The 13,433-nt window shown below is 43.6% G+C and overlaps 1 protein-coding gene across 5 annotated transcripts in view; it reads left to right on the top strand.

Annotated features, from left to right (window-relative positions):
• Positions 1-10,254, top strand: part of CCDC180 (coiled-coil domain containing 180) — a 45,523-nt gene extending 35,269 nt beyond the window's left edge. For 3 of the 5 annotated variants that reach the window (XM_039507130.1, XM_039507131.1, XM_039507127.1), the window contains exons 29-38: positions 1,053-1,242; positions 2,069-2,143; positions 2,697-2,763; positions 3,540-3,681; positions 4,530-4,690; positions 5,654-5,791; positions 6,516-6,627; positions 7,905-8,010; positions 8,505-8,643; positions 10,085-10,254. In XM_039507130.1, the coding sequence (XP_039363064.1) occupies positions 1,053-1,242; positions 2,069-2,143; positions 2,697-2,763; positions 3,540-3,681; positions 4,530-4,690; positions 5,654-5,791; positions 6,516-6,627; positions 7,905-8,010; positions 8,505-8,643; positions 10,085-10,216 (1,262 nt within the window). In that variant the 3' untranslated portion in view covers positions 10,217-10,254. Of the gene's footprint in view, positions 1-1,052; positions 1,243-2,068; positions 2,144-2,696; positions 2,764-3,539; positions 3,682-4,529; positions 4,691-5,653; positions 5,792-6,515; positions 6,628-7,904; positions 8,011-8,504; positions 8,644-10,084 lie in introns of those variants that run through there. The other 2 variants (XM_039507133.1, XM_039507132.1) reach the window with 2 other exon arrangements.
• The last annotated feature ends 3,179 nt before the right edge of the window (positions 10,255-13,433 follow it).

Genomic DNA, 13,433 nt, shown 5'->3' with positions numbered 1-13,433 from the left:
CTTCCATGGAGGTTAACAGGAGTTTTAGAGCTAGACCCCATGCAGCACTTTGAAAAGGTCCCCATGATGGAGATCCAGTGATAGAGTAAGCCCTCTTCCCACATCCTTGCCTTGCTCCTAAACATGATGCCATATGAGCTTTCTCAGGCTGCCTAATCAATAGCCTCCCTCTGACATGGGGAGTCCACTCTGGGCTAGCCATACCTGCTCATTTCTGAGCCTTCCTTAAGCAGACACTGCCATTTGTGTCAAACACCTGGTAATTTTATAAGGACACACAGTCACTGGAGGCTGAGTTGAGGCCATCAAACTCAGGTCACTTAGTACTTCAAGTTGGACTTCTTCTCTGGCTACAGCTCTCAGCTTTCACTTTTCACACCAGAGTTTAACCCAACCTCCTATGAAAGAAGCAGGAAATCAGGCAGGGACAAATTGGTTTGGATGAGACAAAAATATGCTCATATCTTCATCTAAACCTTTCTGAGGTTCAGAAACTGTTTGCTTAACTACTCTGTATGTTTTCCACTTGCTTTTGTTCCTAATTTAGTTCAGGACCCGAAGTGGAAATACCAAAACACAGTGAAGCAGACTATTCTCTTGTGGCTGGATTGTGCCCTTGTCTTAAATGGCCCTGCAAGGGAATGAAACCCCTGAGCCCTTTCTCACCTTGTGAGATATACCTGGATCTTGGGCCTGCATCTGGTGCAGAAGGCAGCTCCTAGTTTCTAGATTCTCTTCCCATGAGCATATTGATGGGATGGGGCTGGAGGGAAGCCAGGAATGGCAGAGGTTCATACCTCTTCCCTACCCAAAGGTGATGCAAGAAGCCCTTCCCTGGGCACCTGCTGGGACAGCATACCTACATCCTGCATAGACTAGCACCTAGACTTCTGGGTGCTGAATCCAATTTAGAAACATCTTGATGTTTTCTCTTCACTAGTGTCAATTAATGTTAGCAGTACTCAGCATGGAAATGAAAACACATGCTGTATAAATGTATAGAAATGACTTCAAATTTGGCTTACAGAATTTATTTCCTCTTTCCTTATAAGCGATTTATCAACCCATATATCAACCCATTTATCAGCCGATTTATCAAGCCACTTATCAGGCTCCCACAGCACAGAGAGCTTCTGTTTCAAATCTGCATGCTGAAAGTCCCCGGAACTCTGTTCCTTATGGCAATTTATCTGTAGGACCCAAGATGTCTTCCTCTGTAAGCAAAAAGTTCTCAGTGGGGAGGTAAGGACTATGGAAAGAGAAACTCCAGCATCTTTTGTGTGTGTTTTTGTGTCTACGTCCCTCTAACACTAGCCTGCCTTCCATCCTCCCACACATTCTCACTGCTGTTGGTGTGAGCTTTTTCCCCAGGGTGCCTACCATCTGGAACAGCTGCGCTGTGTATTTGTGCCTTATCAGCTCACTCTCATTTAAAATTGCATCTCAAACCTCACCTCTACCTATTAATTTCTCTCTCTCTCTCCTATTTCAGTTAATACAAAGTGTTTTGGGATGCAGGTTGATGCTATACAAAGTTGTGTGTATGTAATATAAAAACAGAGTGTAATTTCCAAATATATGGATGTGTCTGTATATTATTGATAGATAGCACAGACAGCACAGGTATCGTAATTTTTGAATGTGGGTGCCTAAACTAGATGTCCTATTGTGGAAACTCAACTTGGCTCTTAGACACATTAAATGGGCATTTTTGTGGCTAGATGCTAATCTGTATGCAGTGTAGTTGTAGCAATGTTGATCGCAGGATATTAGAGAGATAAGGTGAGGTAATATCTTGTATTGGATCATCTGTTCTAAAGGAAGGTCAGGAAAGGGAGGATCTGGAGGGCCCATAGGAAGCAGAATCCTGAGAACATCTCCATCAGATGATAATTTTCATGTTATTTAAATGTGGAGCATGAAAATCTTCACAGCTTTTTTTTTTAATTTGATAAAGTTTATATGACCGTAGTATCATAAACAACTAGCTGACGGGGAGAGGAGGGAGAGACTATGTATTAAAAGTCTGAATTCTTTTGAATAAAGTAGAAAATCTTTGCCTTTTCAGCATACAAAAATACTCCAGATCAGGTCGAATTGACAAGAAGTTCCACATCTTCGGCGAGAAGCCTAAAGAATCTGAGTAAGTTTGCTCTGTATTTCCTAAAGTATTGATCCAATACACAGTTAAATTGCAATTTTTGTAAAGCTAGATTAGACAGTTGCACAGTCTTAATGACAATGGGATAAATGTGAAGTGTCAATTATAGGTCTAGTTGGTTTATATCCTTTGATGCATTGGATAAAAAGGGGTGGGACACAAAAGGAGAAGGGGTGGAAACCTGTCAAAAAGCATAATGATGGAAGCTATAGAACTATATTATGTATGCCCCTTAGCGTAGAAATTTACCTGGTTTTGCCTTTTTTTTATGCTACACCTAATATTTTCTGCATGGGCTTTTGTATGTGCCTTTTACGCTTGTCTTTGCTTGCTTTGAAGAGGAGCTGTACCAAGAGGGTTGGGGTCATCTTAGGCATTCTTACAGCAACATGAACAAATATATGTTATTTACATTGTATTTATGATTATTTTAATATATTTACTTCTCATATTCAATGAGATAAAATGTTTTAAAAAGTCAGAAATATTCCCAGTACCAAGTACTTTTTGGATTGTCATTGTGTTTTGGTTTCAGTCATTTTAAGGGGATTATCACCTGTATTCTCTGGGAGGGTAATGATACCTTGCTGTATCTTGCTGAGGTAAGAAAACTTTATTTTTTGCAGTCAGTTTCTACTATTGCGGATTCACTCCTGTAGTAGCATAGCAATTTGGCTCTACTATATTGCATTGGAGCGCCACAATAATTTTTCTTACTTTATTAGTGCATCCAGTGTATAATAATAATACTTAATACATGCATTGGCATTTATATCTTAAAGTTCTGTACAAACAATAACTAAACTTTATACCGTCCCTGTTTGGCTGAATAGCAGGTGTGGATGAATATACATGCCTCTGCCATAGTTATGTGATAGAAAGGCTTCACTACCCACACAACTCAAACTCTGTTAGTTGTAACAGGGTCAGACGGTAGGCGCAGATTAAGACAAAATGGAGGTGAAAAAGTCTTGGTCTCAGTTTTTCACAGCCTATTATAAATATACCAAAATGCCCTGCTTTTAATGGCCATAACCACATCTCAGTGTCATGAATTCAGAGACTCCAACATCACCTTCATAACAAGATGATTGGGAAAGCTGAGAGCAGAGACTGGATGTGATCTAGTTACAAGGGAAAGAGGTTTGACAAAACGCTTGATGTCTGGTAATGAATCTGCATTCTCAGCAAACATTCCCACTCTGAGCTCAGGTCAAAGCTGCTGGTAAAGCTCAAGTGGGGGCGGATAAAGGTGGCACAGAATGAAGGAGAGGCTGAAAGCCCTAAAGATCCACTGTACTGATATGTTCGCAGTGGTGACTCTTAGATTGGACACTTTGTCAAGTCCTTTTCTTTACCACGTCTTTACCTTCCAAAGGAGTTTTACCGAAAGGATAAGCATCAAATCACGAGGCCTGAATATCTGCAAGAGACATTTGACCATTGTGCAGAATTGTTTGGGCAGAAGCTCCTGTCTTATCAGAGCCAGACGGATGACTACCATAATTCCTGCCTAATAGGTAAAATCCTAGGACCTAATACTTTGTCATATGTATCAATTGGAATTGAAAACTGAAATGATCAGAAGTCCAGAGTTTTCTTAATTCATTCTTGGGCCTATGCCAATGGAAGAAGAAGGAACAAGAGTAGGCTTAGTATAAATTTAAGGTCCTGTTATCATTGAAAAGGCTGGAATCTCTGCTTTCAAACTGCGCAGAGTTTTAAAGCCTAGTTATGTTTCCACTCCAGTCAGTGGCAATACTTTCATTAACTGTGGGACCAGAATTGGGCCAATTACCTGTAACTGGGGTGCTGTCAGGTACAAAAATTATCTGAGAAAGACCATTGCAAAGATATTTAATTGAAAGACCCGTACAAATGCTTCAGGACCTGTATGTGTCACCAACCACTGGTCCTGGGCCAGTGGACACAAAGAGGAGTGTGTGTGAAAGAAAATTCCAGTCACTTTTGACACTTATACTATACCAGGGGTCGGCAACCTTTCAGAAGTGGTGGGCTGAGTCTTCATTTATTCACTCTAACTTAAGGTTTCGCGTGCCAGTAATACATTTTAACATTTTTAGGAGGTCTCTTTCTATAAGTCTATAATATGTAACTAAACTATTGTTGTATGTAAAGTAAATAAGGTTTTTAAAATGTTTAAGAAGCTTCATTTAAAATTAAATTAAAATGCAGAGCCGCCTGGACTGGTGACCAGGACCCGGGCAGTGTGAGTGCCACTGAAAATCAGCTCGCGTGCCACAGGTTGCCTGCCCCTGTACTATACATTAGTTTGTTTGGTTTCTGGTTCCTTGACGTCAATGTCTGTATGTGACACAAACCTTCCTGTGGCTGCCTTTTCCACCAGAGTTCTGGGATCAGTTGAAGTTGTTTGAAGAACAACTCCCTCGTGTCTCCCATCTGGTTATCGACAGCCTTCTTAAAGAGCATGAGCAGCAGCTCAGACACTCCACTGATCAGATCCGGCAACTCTTCAAAGAACAGCTGGAAGAATGGGACAATGCAAAGGTCTGGTTTATGGGCATGCTGGTATAAAGTATCCGCTGTGTGACAGAACATGTTATTGTCATTTACATTAAACTCATTTGCTTGCTTATGCCACTGACTCCTAAACCACCCCCTGATTTCATTTCCTAGTTTCAGTCTCATATTTTTAATTAGAATAGTTAAACTTGGACGTAAGTTCAGGCTTTCAAAAGCATGTTATGATTGTGTTTTGTTTCCAGTATTTTTACTTGCTGTCCATATGAATCTCTGTTCTGATTAAAAAAAACTTATTCTTGTTTTCACTATAAATATCTCTAAGTGCTTTGTGTTAAGCAGAGTGGTGGTCTTTAGTTGACACTAGTAAGCTTGTGTGCACTATTCCTTTGGGAGTAGAGAATCTGGAAGTTCTGTGAATATTCAGTGGATCGGGGCTGGGCACTCCAGAGGAATGCTCAGAGGTCTCGGGTGGTGTTGTGTGCCTATCGCTAACCTGTACAGAGAGCGCAAGGCCTGCGAAGGCCTGGAGGACGGTGCTAGTGCTGCCAGAGGCCGGTGGAGTTAAGGGTCTGACCCACAGTAGGTACAACAAGGTACATGCTAAGGGCAGGTGGTAGTGAGGTGCCTCACAACCCGGGGGACCCCTAAGAAGTGTCACAATGTCACTGATGTCTCAGGGTTCTCTGCTGGAGCCTACCTGCTTCCCTCACCCTCTGTCATCTCTCTGTCCCCACTCTGATCTACCTGGGGATTCTCTCTGTGCAGCTTGTTGCTATTCTTTATAGGGGAATCGGCTGATCCCTGCTCAGGTGTATCTCCTTAGTAACTAAGGTTGGCTAGCCCCAGGCCTTTAGCCATTAAGGAGCATGCCACCCTGTAACTAGTGATACACAAAAGAGTTGTGTTTCTATTCATCCCTCTTTCTCTCTAGGACCTAGCCACACATTCTTTACAGAAAATGCTAGTGATGTATTTGTTTGATTAAAGGCTGAGAACAAGAACAAACTGCGTCCAGCTCTGGGGCACCCAGACAACTTACCCCAGCTGGAGGTTTTGTGCCAGGAGGAGTTAAAAAGACAAAAAGACCAAGCTGATGGGATACTCCTTAACACCCAGACACTGCAGGTATGAGTGACATGCTAGACTGTGGCTTGTTAGAACCTATTTGATTTCTTGCTCAAGGTCAGAGGTTGGAGTTTAGGGTGCATTTTACCTCCCCATTAAAAGTGAACTGGAAAAGATTTTTAGTTTTAGGCAGCCCCATTAAAGACGCTATCTTTTGGCTCTTAATTCTGTGCTGTCACCACTAGACGATGCTTTCTTCCTAAGATTGTAGTCAATCTGTTGTTCCCATGGGTATTTATTCACAGTGCAAACTGAGGAAAGGATGAACTTGCATTTGTCTACTCCCATAATGATAATATTCTTGGTTCTGAAACTAGTGTTGTAGTGACGGCATGTGAGAATGGAGTAATGGTGACATCTCCTGGTTAGCAATCTTAATAGCAGCAGGTGATGAGTGTTTTCCCTGTGGATGTTTCAGTTTTCTGTTTAAACCTATCGTGCAACTCTTTGGGCAGATTCTGTCTAACTACACAGATCTTCTTATGCCATTTTATAATTGACGACATCAATCTGATCAGTGATGTGTTTGCATTAGGAGCATTCCAGAGAGGCCACTCTGTGAGCTTTTCATAAAGTGCTGCTCTGTAGCTGTTGCACAAAAGCGAGGTTGGAGAGCTGTGTAACTCTTCAGAGCTGCTCTGAAAGGAGATGAGATTCTTTGGAGGGAGAACTTTTCCCATCTACACTCATACTCAAGTCCTAACTGATAACTGTGTCCCCACAGGCCTGTGCTGCTGAGTGTGCCCAAAAATTTGTTTCTGCGCTAGCTAGCCTCACAGAAAACCTGCTTCTGGAGTTAGATGAAAGTATCACCGTTGATGATATACAAGTAGCAAGTAAGTCAACTGAATGGAACACTTACCCAGTTCTCCACTTCCTTCTTGGTGCTTTCAGTAAAATGTTGTTAAAAGGAGAAATAGAGTTCCTGCAGTAATCTTCTGCACTATTCCTTCTAGAATTGCATCTGACTATTGCTTTTCATAGTTGTATTTCATTATATTGAATAACTTGTAATGCCAAATCAGGGCCACCCAGAGGATTCAGGGGGCCTGGGCTCTTCGGCAGCGGGGGCCTGGCACTTCGGCGGCGGATCCCAGGGCGGAAGGACCCCCAGTCGCGGCTCTTCGGGGCACTTCGGCGGCGGGTCCTGGAACGGAAGGACCCCCCCGCTGCCAAATTGTTGCCGAAAACCCGGAGCGGAAGAAGCTCCAGGGGCCCGGGCCCATGAGAGTTTTCCAGGGCCCCCGGAGTGAGTGAAGGACCCCGCTCCAGGGGCCCCAAAAAGCTCCCGTGGGAGCCCCTGCGGGGCCCGGGGCCTGGGGCAAATTGTCCCACTTCCCCCCCGGGCGGCCCTGTGCCAAATGTGGTCATCCCTTGATTTTTTCTTATAGTGTTCCTTGTCCAAAGGCTTCAAGGGAAGTTTTATGCAATTTAAGTTTTGTATAAAGTACCCAGAGATTTGGATGGGTGCTAATCTGCTTGCTTATCAGACTAACTACCTGTAAAAATTTAGAGTTTGTGGTTTCAGATCTAGTTCTCGAGAGTGACATATTTGCATCTCCCTTCTTCTCTAACTGACACTGTAGGTGAGGTTCTGTGCTGTGCCCCTTGGAGATGCAGCACAGACCAGGGGGAGGAAGTGGTGAGAGTCCAATGGTGGCTTGTGCAGTCAAGATTCTAAGTTGCCATGGGGGCTGGTACAGCCCCCGGCTGCTCTAATTACAGCTGCCTCCCAGGGCTGCCTGTTAACTAGTTTGCAGCCCAAGCAGCCCAGAATCTTTACCCCTGCCACCCCCTAGTATGGGTCTTGTGATCAAACCAAACCAGAATTGGCCCTTAGGATGTTCCAGCACCTCAGTCTCACCACATGGCAGTTCAGGATGCTATTAACAGGGCTCTAGGGTCAATTGGAAAACTATTTCTGTGCCCTGGTGACGAGGTTTAGGAATAGGAGACCCTTGAGTACTATGAAAGGAAAGAATTCAGATGATCCACTGACTTCTTGCAAAGTTACCTCTTGAAAACTAAAAGTTTCCAGCTTTGTACAGTTGCCTTGGAGCATGTAGCTGGTCTCGTCTCACTGTTACTAAGTCTGTCCTTTGCTGTGTCCCAGGAATTGAAATGCCAAAAGAGAAGATCTCCACCTTAATCCGTCGTAAACGAGCTGGGCTTTCTTTAGAGATCCATGACGTTAAGCCGTTAACTGAACGTGGCAGCAGGTATCACTAATATATATTGAATGCTTCTCTGCACATTTTCTGTCAAAAATGCTTCCGGGTACTGTCCACACAATTTTCTAGTATACTTGTTGATGTCACAACACTTGTTGAACTTCCTACGTTCTACCCACAACAATTACGATGTCGTTTCTCTCATAACTAATGTACTTCAGCGAGGGGGGGAATGCCGACCTCGGGACAAACCCCACCTGTTTTGATCATGTGACTACATATTAATCAATGGGATTTGCACATAACAAAAAACCAAAGCATTTTTTTGTTCTAGTTGTTTTTTTTAATAACTAAATTTCCTACTCCCAGGCTAAGAATATGAAAGGCAAGTATTAATCTAGATTCTGCTTTTGTGGAGATTTCTTTCTGGAAAAAAAAATCTGTATTTCCTCTTTAGGGATAACTAACAGTAAAATCGTTCTACTCCCTTCCTCCTCCTCCACCAAAAAGTTTTTAAAAAATTTCTTGTTTGTGGTTTTAAGGACCTGGCCAGGAATACCCAAGACCACGCTCACAGACGTTCCAGACCATATTCTCTGCAGAGAAACTGCCTCTGTGACAACAGCCAAAACTACTCTGGGTCATGTTTCAGCAGAAGAAGCAAGAGATGCAGCCTATGCGGTTTGTGTGGGAGAGAGGTGTAATTTCAGGGGGCTGTAAGAGAAGAAAATGTACCTGCTCATAAACCCAAGGCACATTGCGAGTCTTTTCAAAGATTACAGTCAAAATCAGTGACTAGAAATCCCCCTTCATTTCCATTTCTTTATGATGGGGACAAAAGTAGAAAGTGCTTGAGTGATTTCTGCTGAGAGCCTTTTCCATCAGGCACTTCCCCACTTTTCTATAGGACAAAACAATGAATGGTGCCAGAACAGATTATCATTGATGTATGTCAATAGAATTACAGTTTGGATAGTAACGGTGTTGTCAGGATTTCCCCCTCGTGCTGTTTCAATACAGCACTCATTTCTCTTCCCCAAAGTCTGCAATTTCAGTCTTGGATCACAAGGCTAATTCTCCCTTGGAGTGGAATGGGTGGTAAGATCCATTCCCATTTCCATCCTAAATCCTGAGTCATCTCAGATTTCTCTTTCTGCCACTAGTAGGGTCACCCTCTTGTCACTTTGGACAGTAGGAAAAATGAACAGATTCTATTCCAGACTACTTCAAAGCCCTCCAACTCACATTGCAAATAGCTCAAAGAACAGCAAAATCAGCACCTGGGGAAAGGTGCTTTAAGCCCTCATGGGAATAAAAGATCAACATTGCTGGGTCGGTTGTGGAAGTGACTTTATTTCAACAATCATTTTGTATGGAGAGTACAAAATATATATATTATGGCAGAGGTAGCAAGACCATAAAACCGTGTCAGTTTTATATATGTAGTAATGATAGTGAAGCACTTGCCTCAAAACACTCCTGTGAGGTAGGCATGGTGTATGCATAGATGTATGTGAGTAATATTAATCAATGTATATATCATAGAGTACATACATACTGCACAATAAAATATATTTTGGTAAGGCAAAATGAAACAATGAAGTGTAGGTTCAAGAAAACAGTTTTCATTTTTAGAACAAGAACTCATTTGTTTGGTCTGGAGGTTTTAATGATGGTAGAAGGTTCACAACTTCCCCATCCTGTCTAGGTGATGTACCTCAGAGCAGCTTCATCACACAGTTTAGCTCGTCTCTCTGCCTTAGTGAGTTCTAGGACAAAAGCAGATTTGAGACTTAGAGCCCTTCCCCCTTCTAGAACAGGTAAATCTTTACTCGTATGAACTCATTGAGGTGGGATAGAGCATCGTACACTGTAACCCAATGTATACTTAAAAGTAAACTTAAATATTTATTTTGTTTGTTTGTTTCAGTACCCATTAAATAAAGGAAAGAAAAGAAGGCAATGAATAATTAAATACCTGTATAACTCTATTGTCAAATATGGAAAAGAAGTAGCACACAAATCATTTGAACCAGCAGGGCAGGGCATGGAGTTAGAAACTAAAAGAAATGGCAGGTATATCTGATCTTAACCACTTTCTTCTTTTTGGTTATTTGTTCAGAAATATAAGCATAAGCTGGAAGAGGAGTTTGCCAAGATTAAGGAGGAAAACACAGCCCAGCTAATGAAGGCTCAGCGCTGGGAGGGTTGGTGGAAACAATCTGTTCAGAAGATAAAGCAGCTGTATGCTTGAACCTCTTGTTACATATAAATCTGTGTTAATAATATATCAGTGTCTTTGTTCTACAAATAAAACTTTATACTTTACTTTATTAGAGAAAAAGTTTGATCGTCCTATAACTTTCCTAGAATAATTGGTGAATGTCTGTAAATGGTCCATGGACAGTCCGTCTTTGCTGACTGGTCTATGTCCAAAGCTGATTCTGTCGTGAAAATAATTAGTTGTTCTTGTGTGTCTTTATAACAGCCACTAACTGATGGAGGTTAGAAAGAAATTCCTCCTATAGACTAGTTATTTTGTAATTGTCCACTATCGGATTACTTGAACCTTACTCGGAGGCATTTAGTACTGGCCAGTGTCAGAGACAGGATGCTGCATTAGCTGCACCATAGATCTGATCCAATCTGGCAATTCCTGTAACTAATGTACTTGATACCAAAAGGCTGATTAGTCTGCAATTAGGATCATCTGTAGCACCTTTTTAACATTGCTGCCCTCTGGAATAATAGCTGGTTATATTGAGACACTGAGTATTTTTGTTAATAACTCAGCCACCTTCAGTCTTAAATTCCCTGAAAACTCTTGAATTTATCACATCCCTTGTCCTTGTATCCGGACTGAAAATGCCTTGTTCTTCCCTCCTAGAGCTTATTTTCTAAACCTTGAATCACATACAGTGTTTTCTTCTGAGCTCGCTCTTTCTCTTATTGTAGTGAACTTTGAGGATTCTAGTCTTCAGGGGTCAAAAGTGTGCATGCTTTAGCTCATCTTTTGGCCACTTAAAAATTATTTGATTACATGCAGATAAATTCAAGCCTCTTAGGTAGAATTTTTTAACAATCCTCCATTCAAGCTAGGGCATTAGTATATTCTCTGAAGGACATAATTAACATACTAATTGCATGAGATTTTTGAGAGCCGGGTTTGAACTGAGGGCAGGGGGTTGCAGTTAAGTTGTTCGTTTGTTTGGAACTCCATGAATTGTTTTATTTTATTGTACTCCAGCAGCTCTATTCTGAAAAGAGACTCTTTGGGCCAGAACCTTGGCTGGTGTAAATCAATATAGCTCTGTTGGAGCTACATCAGTTTACTCAGGTGCTGTAAAAGTGACCGTGTGAGGTTTAATGGTTATTGTCTTGATGATTTCTATGTCAGATGCGTTCAGTTTGCCACCTTTCAAGCTTCAAGCTCAGCCTGGTCTCTAAGCATCAGAATGGTTTCTTTCCTTCTCATGCATCATCATCAGAAGTAAATATTCTGCAGGCCCCTATTAACTCTTGGTGGCAGCCCCACTGGACCAAGTGAAGCCTTCAGTGACAAGGGTACATTTTGCACTATTGTTTCTTGATTCTGATACCTTTATGTGGAGTCCTTTCATGCTTTCTGTCACGTCTGGAGTGGCTCATAACCATGAGTGCCAGCCTCAGGGCAAGAAGCAGGGCAGAGACCCCAAACAGGTTGCGTGTTCTATAATTAGGTTTCACCAACCCAGTAACAAGTATGAACTCCTAAGTACGATAATAGTCTTACCGTGGAGTCACAGACTGTCCCCTGGGGCATTCCAGTCTATTTTGTCAGCCAGGCAAGCTGAACTTAGTGACAGTTGGTTGCTGTACACCAGTGGTCTCCAAACCTTTTACACACACGAAAACTTTGAATTTAAGTGCAACCCAGGATCTGCCCCGCCCTGCTCACTCCATCCCCCTTCCCTCCGTCACTTGCTCTCCCCCAATCTCACACACTTTCACCATGCTGGGGCAGAGGGTTGGGGTGTGGGACGGGGTGCAGGCTCTGGGCTGGGGCTGAGGAGTTTGGAGTGTGGGAGGGGGTGAGGGGTGCAAGCTCTGGGAGGGTGTTCAGGGCTGGGGCAAGGGGTTGAGGTGCAGGAGGGGGTTGAGGTGCAGGAGGGGGTATGTGATTCTGGCTCTGGAAGGGGGCTTAGGGCTGGGCAGGGGGTTCTAGGTGCAGGAGGGGGCATGGGGTGCTGGCTCCGGGAGGGGGCTGGGGGTTGGTGTTTGGGAGGGGATGCCTGCTCCCACTGGGCAGCACTTACCTCAGGTGGCTCCCGGTCAGCAGTGCAGCCAGGCTAAGGCAGGCTCCCTGCCTGCCCCAGCCCCACGCCGCTCCCGGAGTACACCCCTGTGGCCCAGGGGAGGTCGGGGGGGACAAGTGGCTCTGTGTGCTGTCCCTCCATGAGCTCCACGACAGCCTTAGTTATAAGTCCAGTACCCATTTTACTCATGTTAACACACAAGTGAAACAGACTGTTTTCCAGCAATGAATTTGTCAGTGCTCAGCTGAGGCCGAAGCCTTGGCAAGAGCTGGCACCTGGTCTGCCGGCGTCACACTCACTATAAATGCTGGGGAGTTTTAGTGCTGGTTGCTATAAAGCAGGTAAATGAGTGTTGGCCAGTGTTTTGCAAGATTTTCTCTCCTTACGTTTTATAGCTATTCCCTATGATGATTTCCCCCCACTTGATCCAAGACTTAGGAGGCTGCCATAGTCAGATATTACACTAACAGCACTGATGTGGTTATGAAATGGGCTCCCTGGCAGCGGCAGATGCCGTTGATTCTCTCATCCTCAGGGGACGTTGGGCACATCACATGCAGTATCGAGTGTTTGTTTGCTCATGCACTCCCAGGCTAATGGAGAGCTTTGAATTGCAGACCCTTTTTGCATGGCCAGTCAATCCCAGGTATGCTCTCGAAGGGTATATTTACATTGCAGCTGGCGGCCAGTCTGGGTAGTCAGATTTGCACTGAAAATAGCAGTGTGGACCCTGGTCCAGGTCCTCTGTGTCTGAGCTCGGGTGGCTAGCCCAAGTCTCTGCCCAGCCCCAATCTCCACACAGCTATTTTTAGCCTGCTAGCTCAAGCTGAGCCAGCATGTGTCTGTCTGCCTGGGCTGGGAAGCTCGTCCCCATCTGCAGTGTAGACATACCTCAGCGGGTTTCATAATATCTAACTTTGGCATCTGGTCCTTAGGAGCTATTTTTTAGTGGCCCAACAATCCTTAAACACCAGGTTTGAGTTGCTTTGGAGGTCGTTGCGAAGGATCGTGTACAGTAAGTTGATTCCTTTGGGGCAATTTTCCAGTAGGAAGAATTAGGGTTTCACTGGGGTGGAAATTCACCCCAGTGCCGCGGCCCAGCACAAGGACTAGACACTATCTAAAACTGGCTCAAGGGAGTCCTGAGTGTTGCATTAGCTTTGTGCTGGCCCTTTG

This window comes from Mauremys reevesii, linkage group 19 (genome assembly GCF_016161935.1).
Source record: "Mauremys reevesii isolate NIE-2019 linkage group 19, ASM1616193v1, whole genome shotgun sequence".
Taxonomy (NCBI): Eukaryota; Metazoa; Chordata; order Testudines; family Geoemydidae; genus Mauremys; species Mauremys reevesii.
Note: the sequence above shows the minus strand (reverse complement) of the source record. Positions and strands in the feature narration are given on the sequence as shown.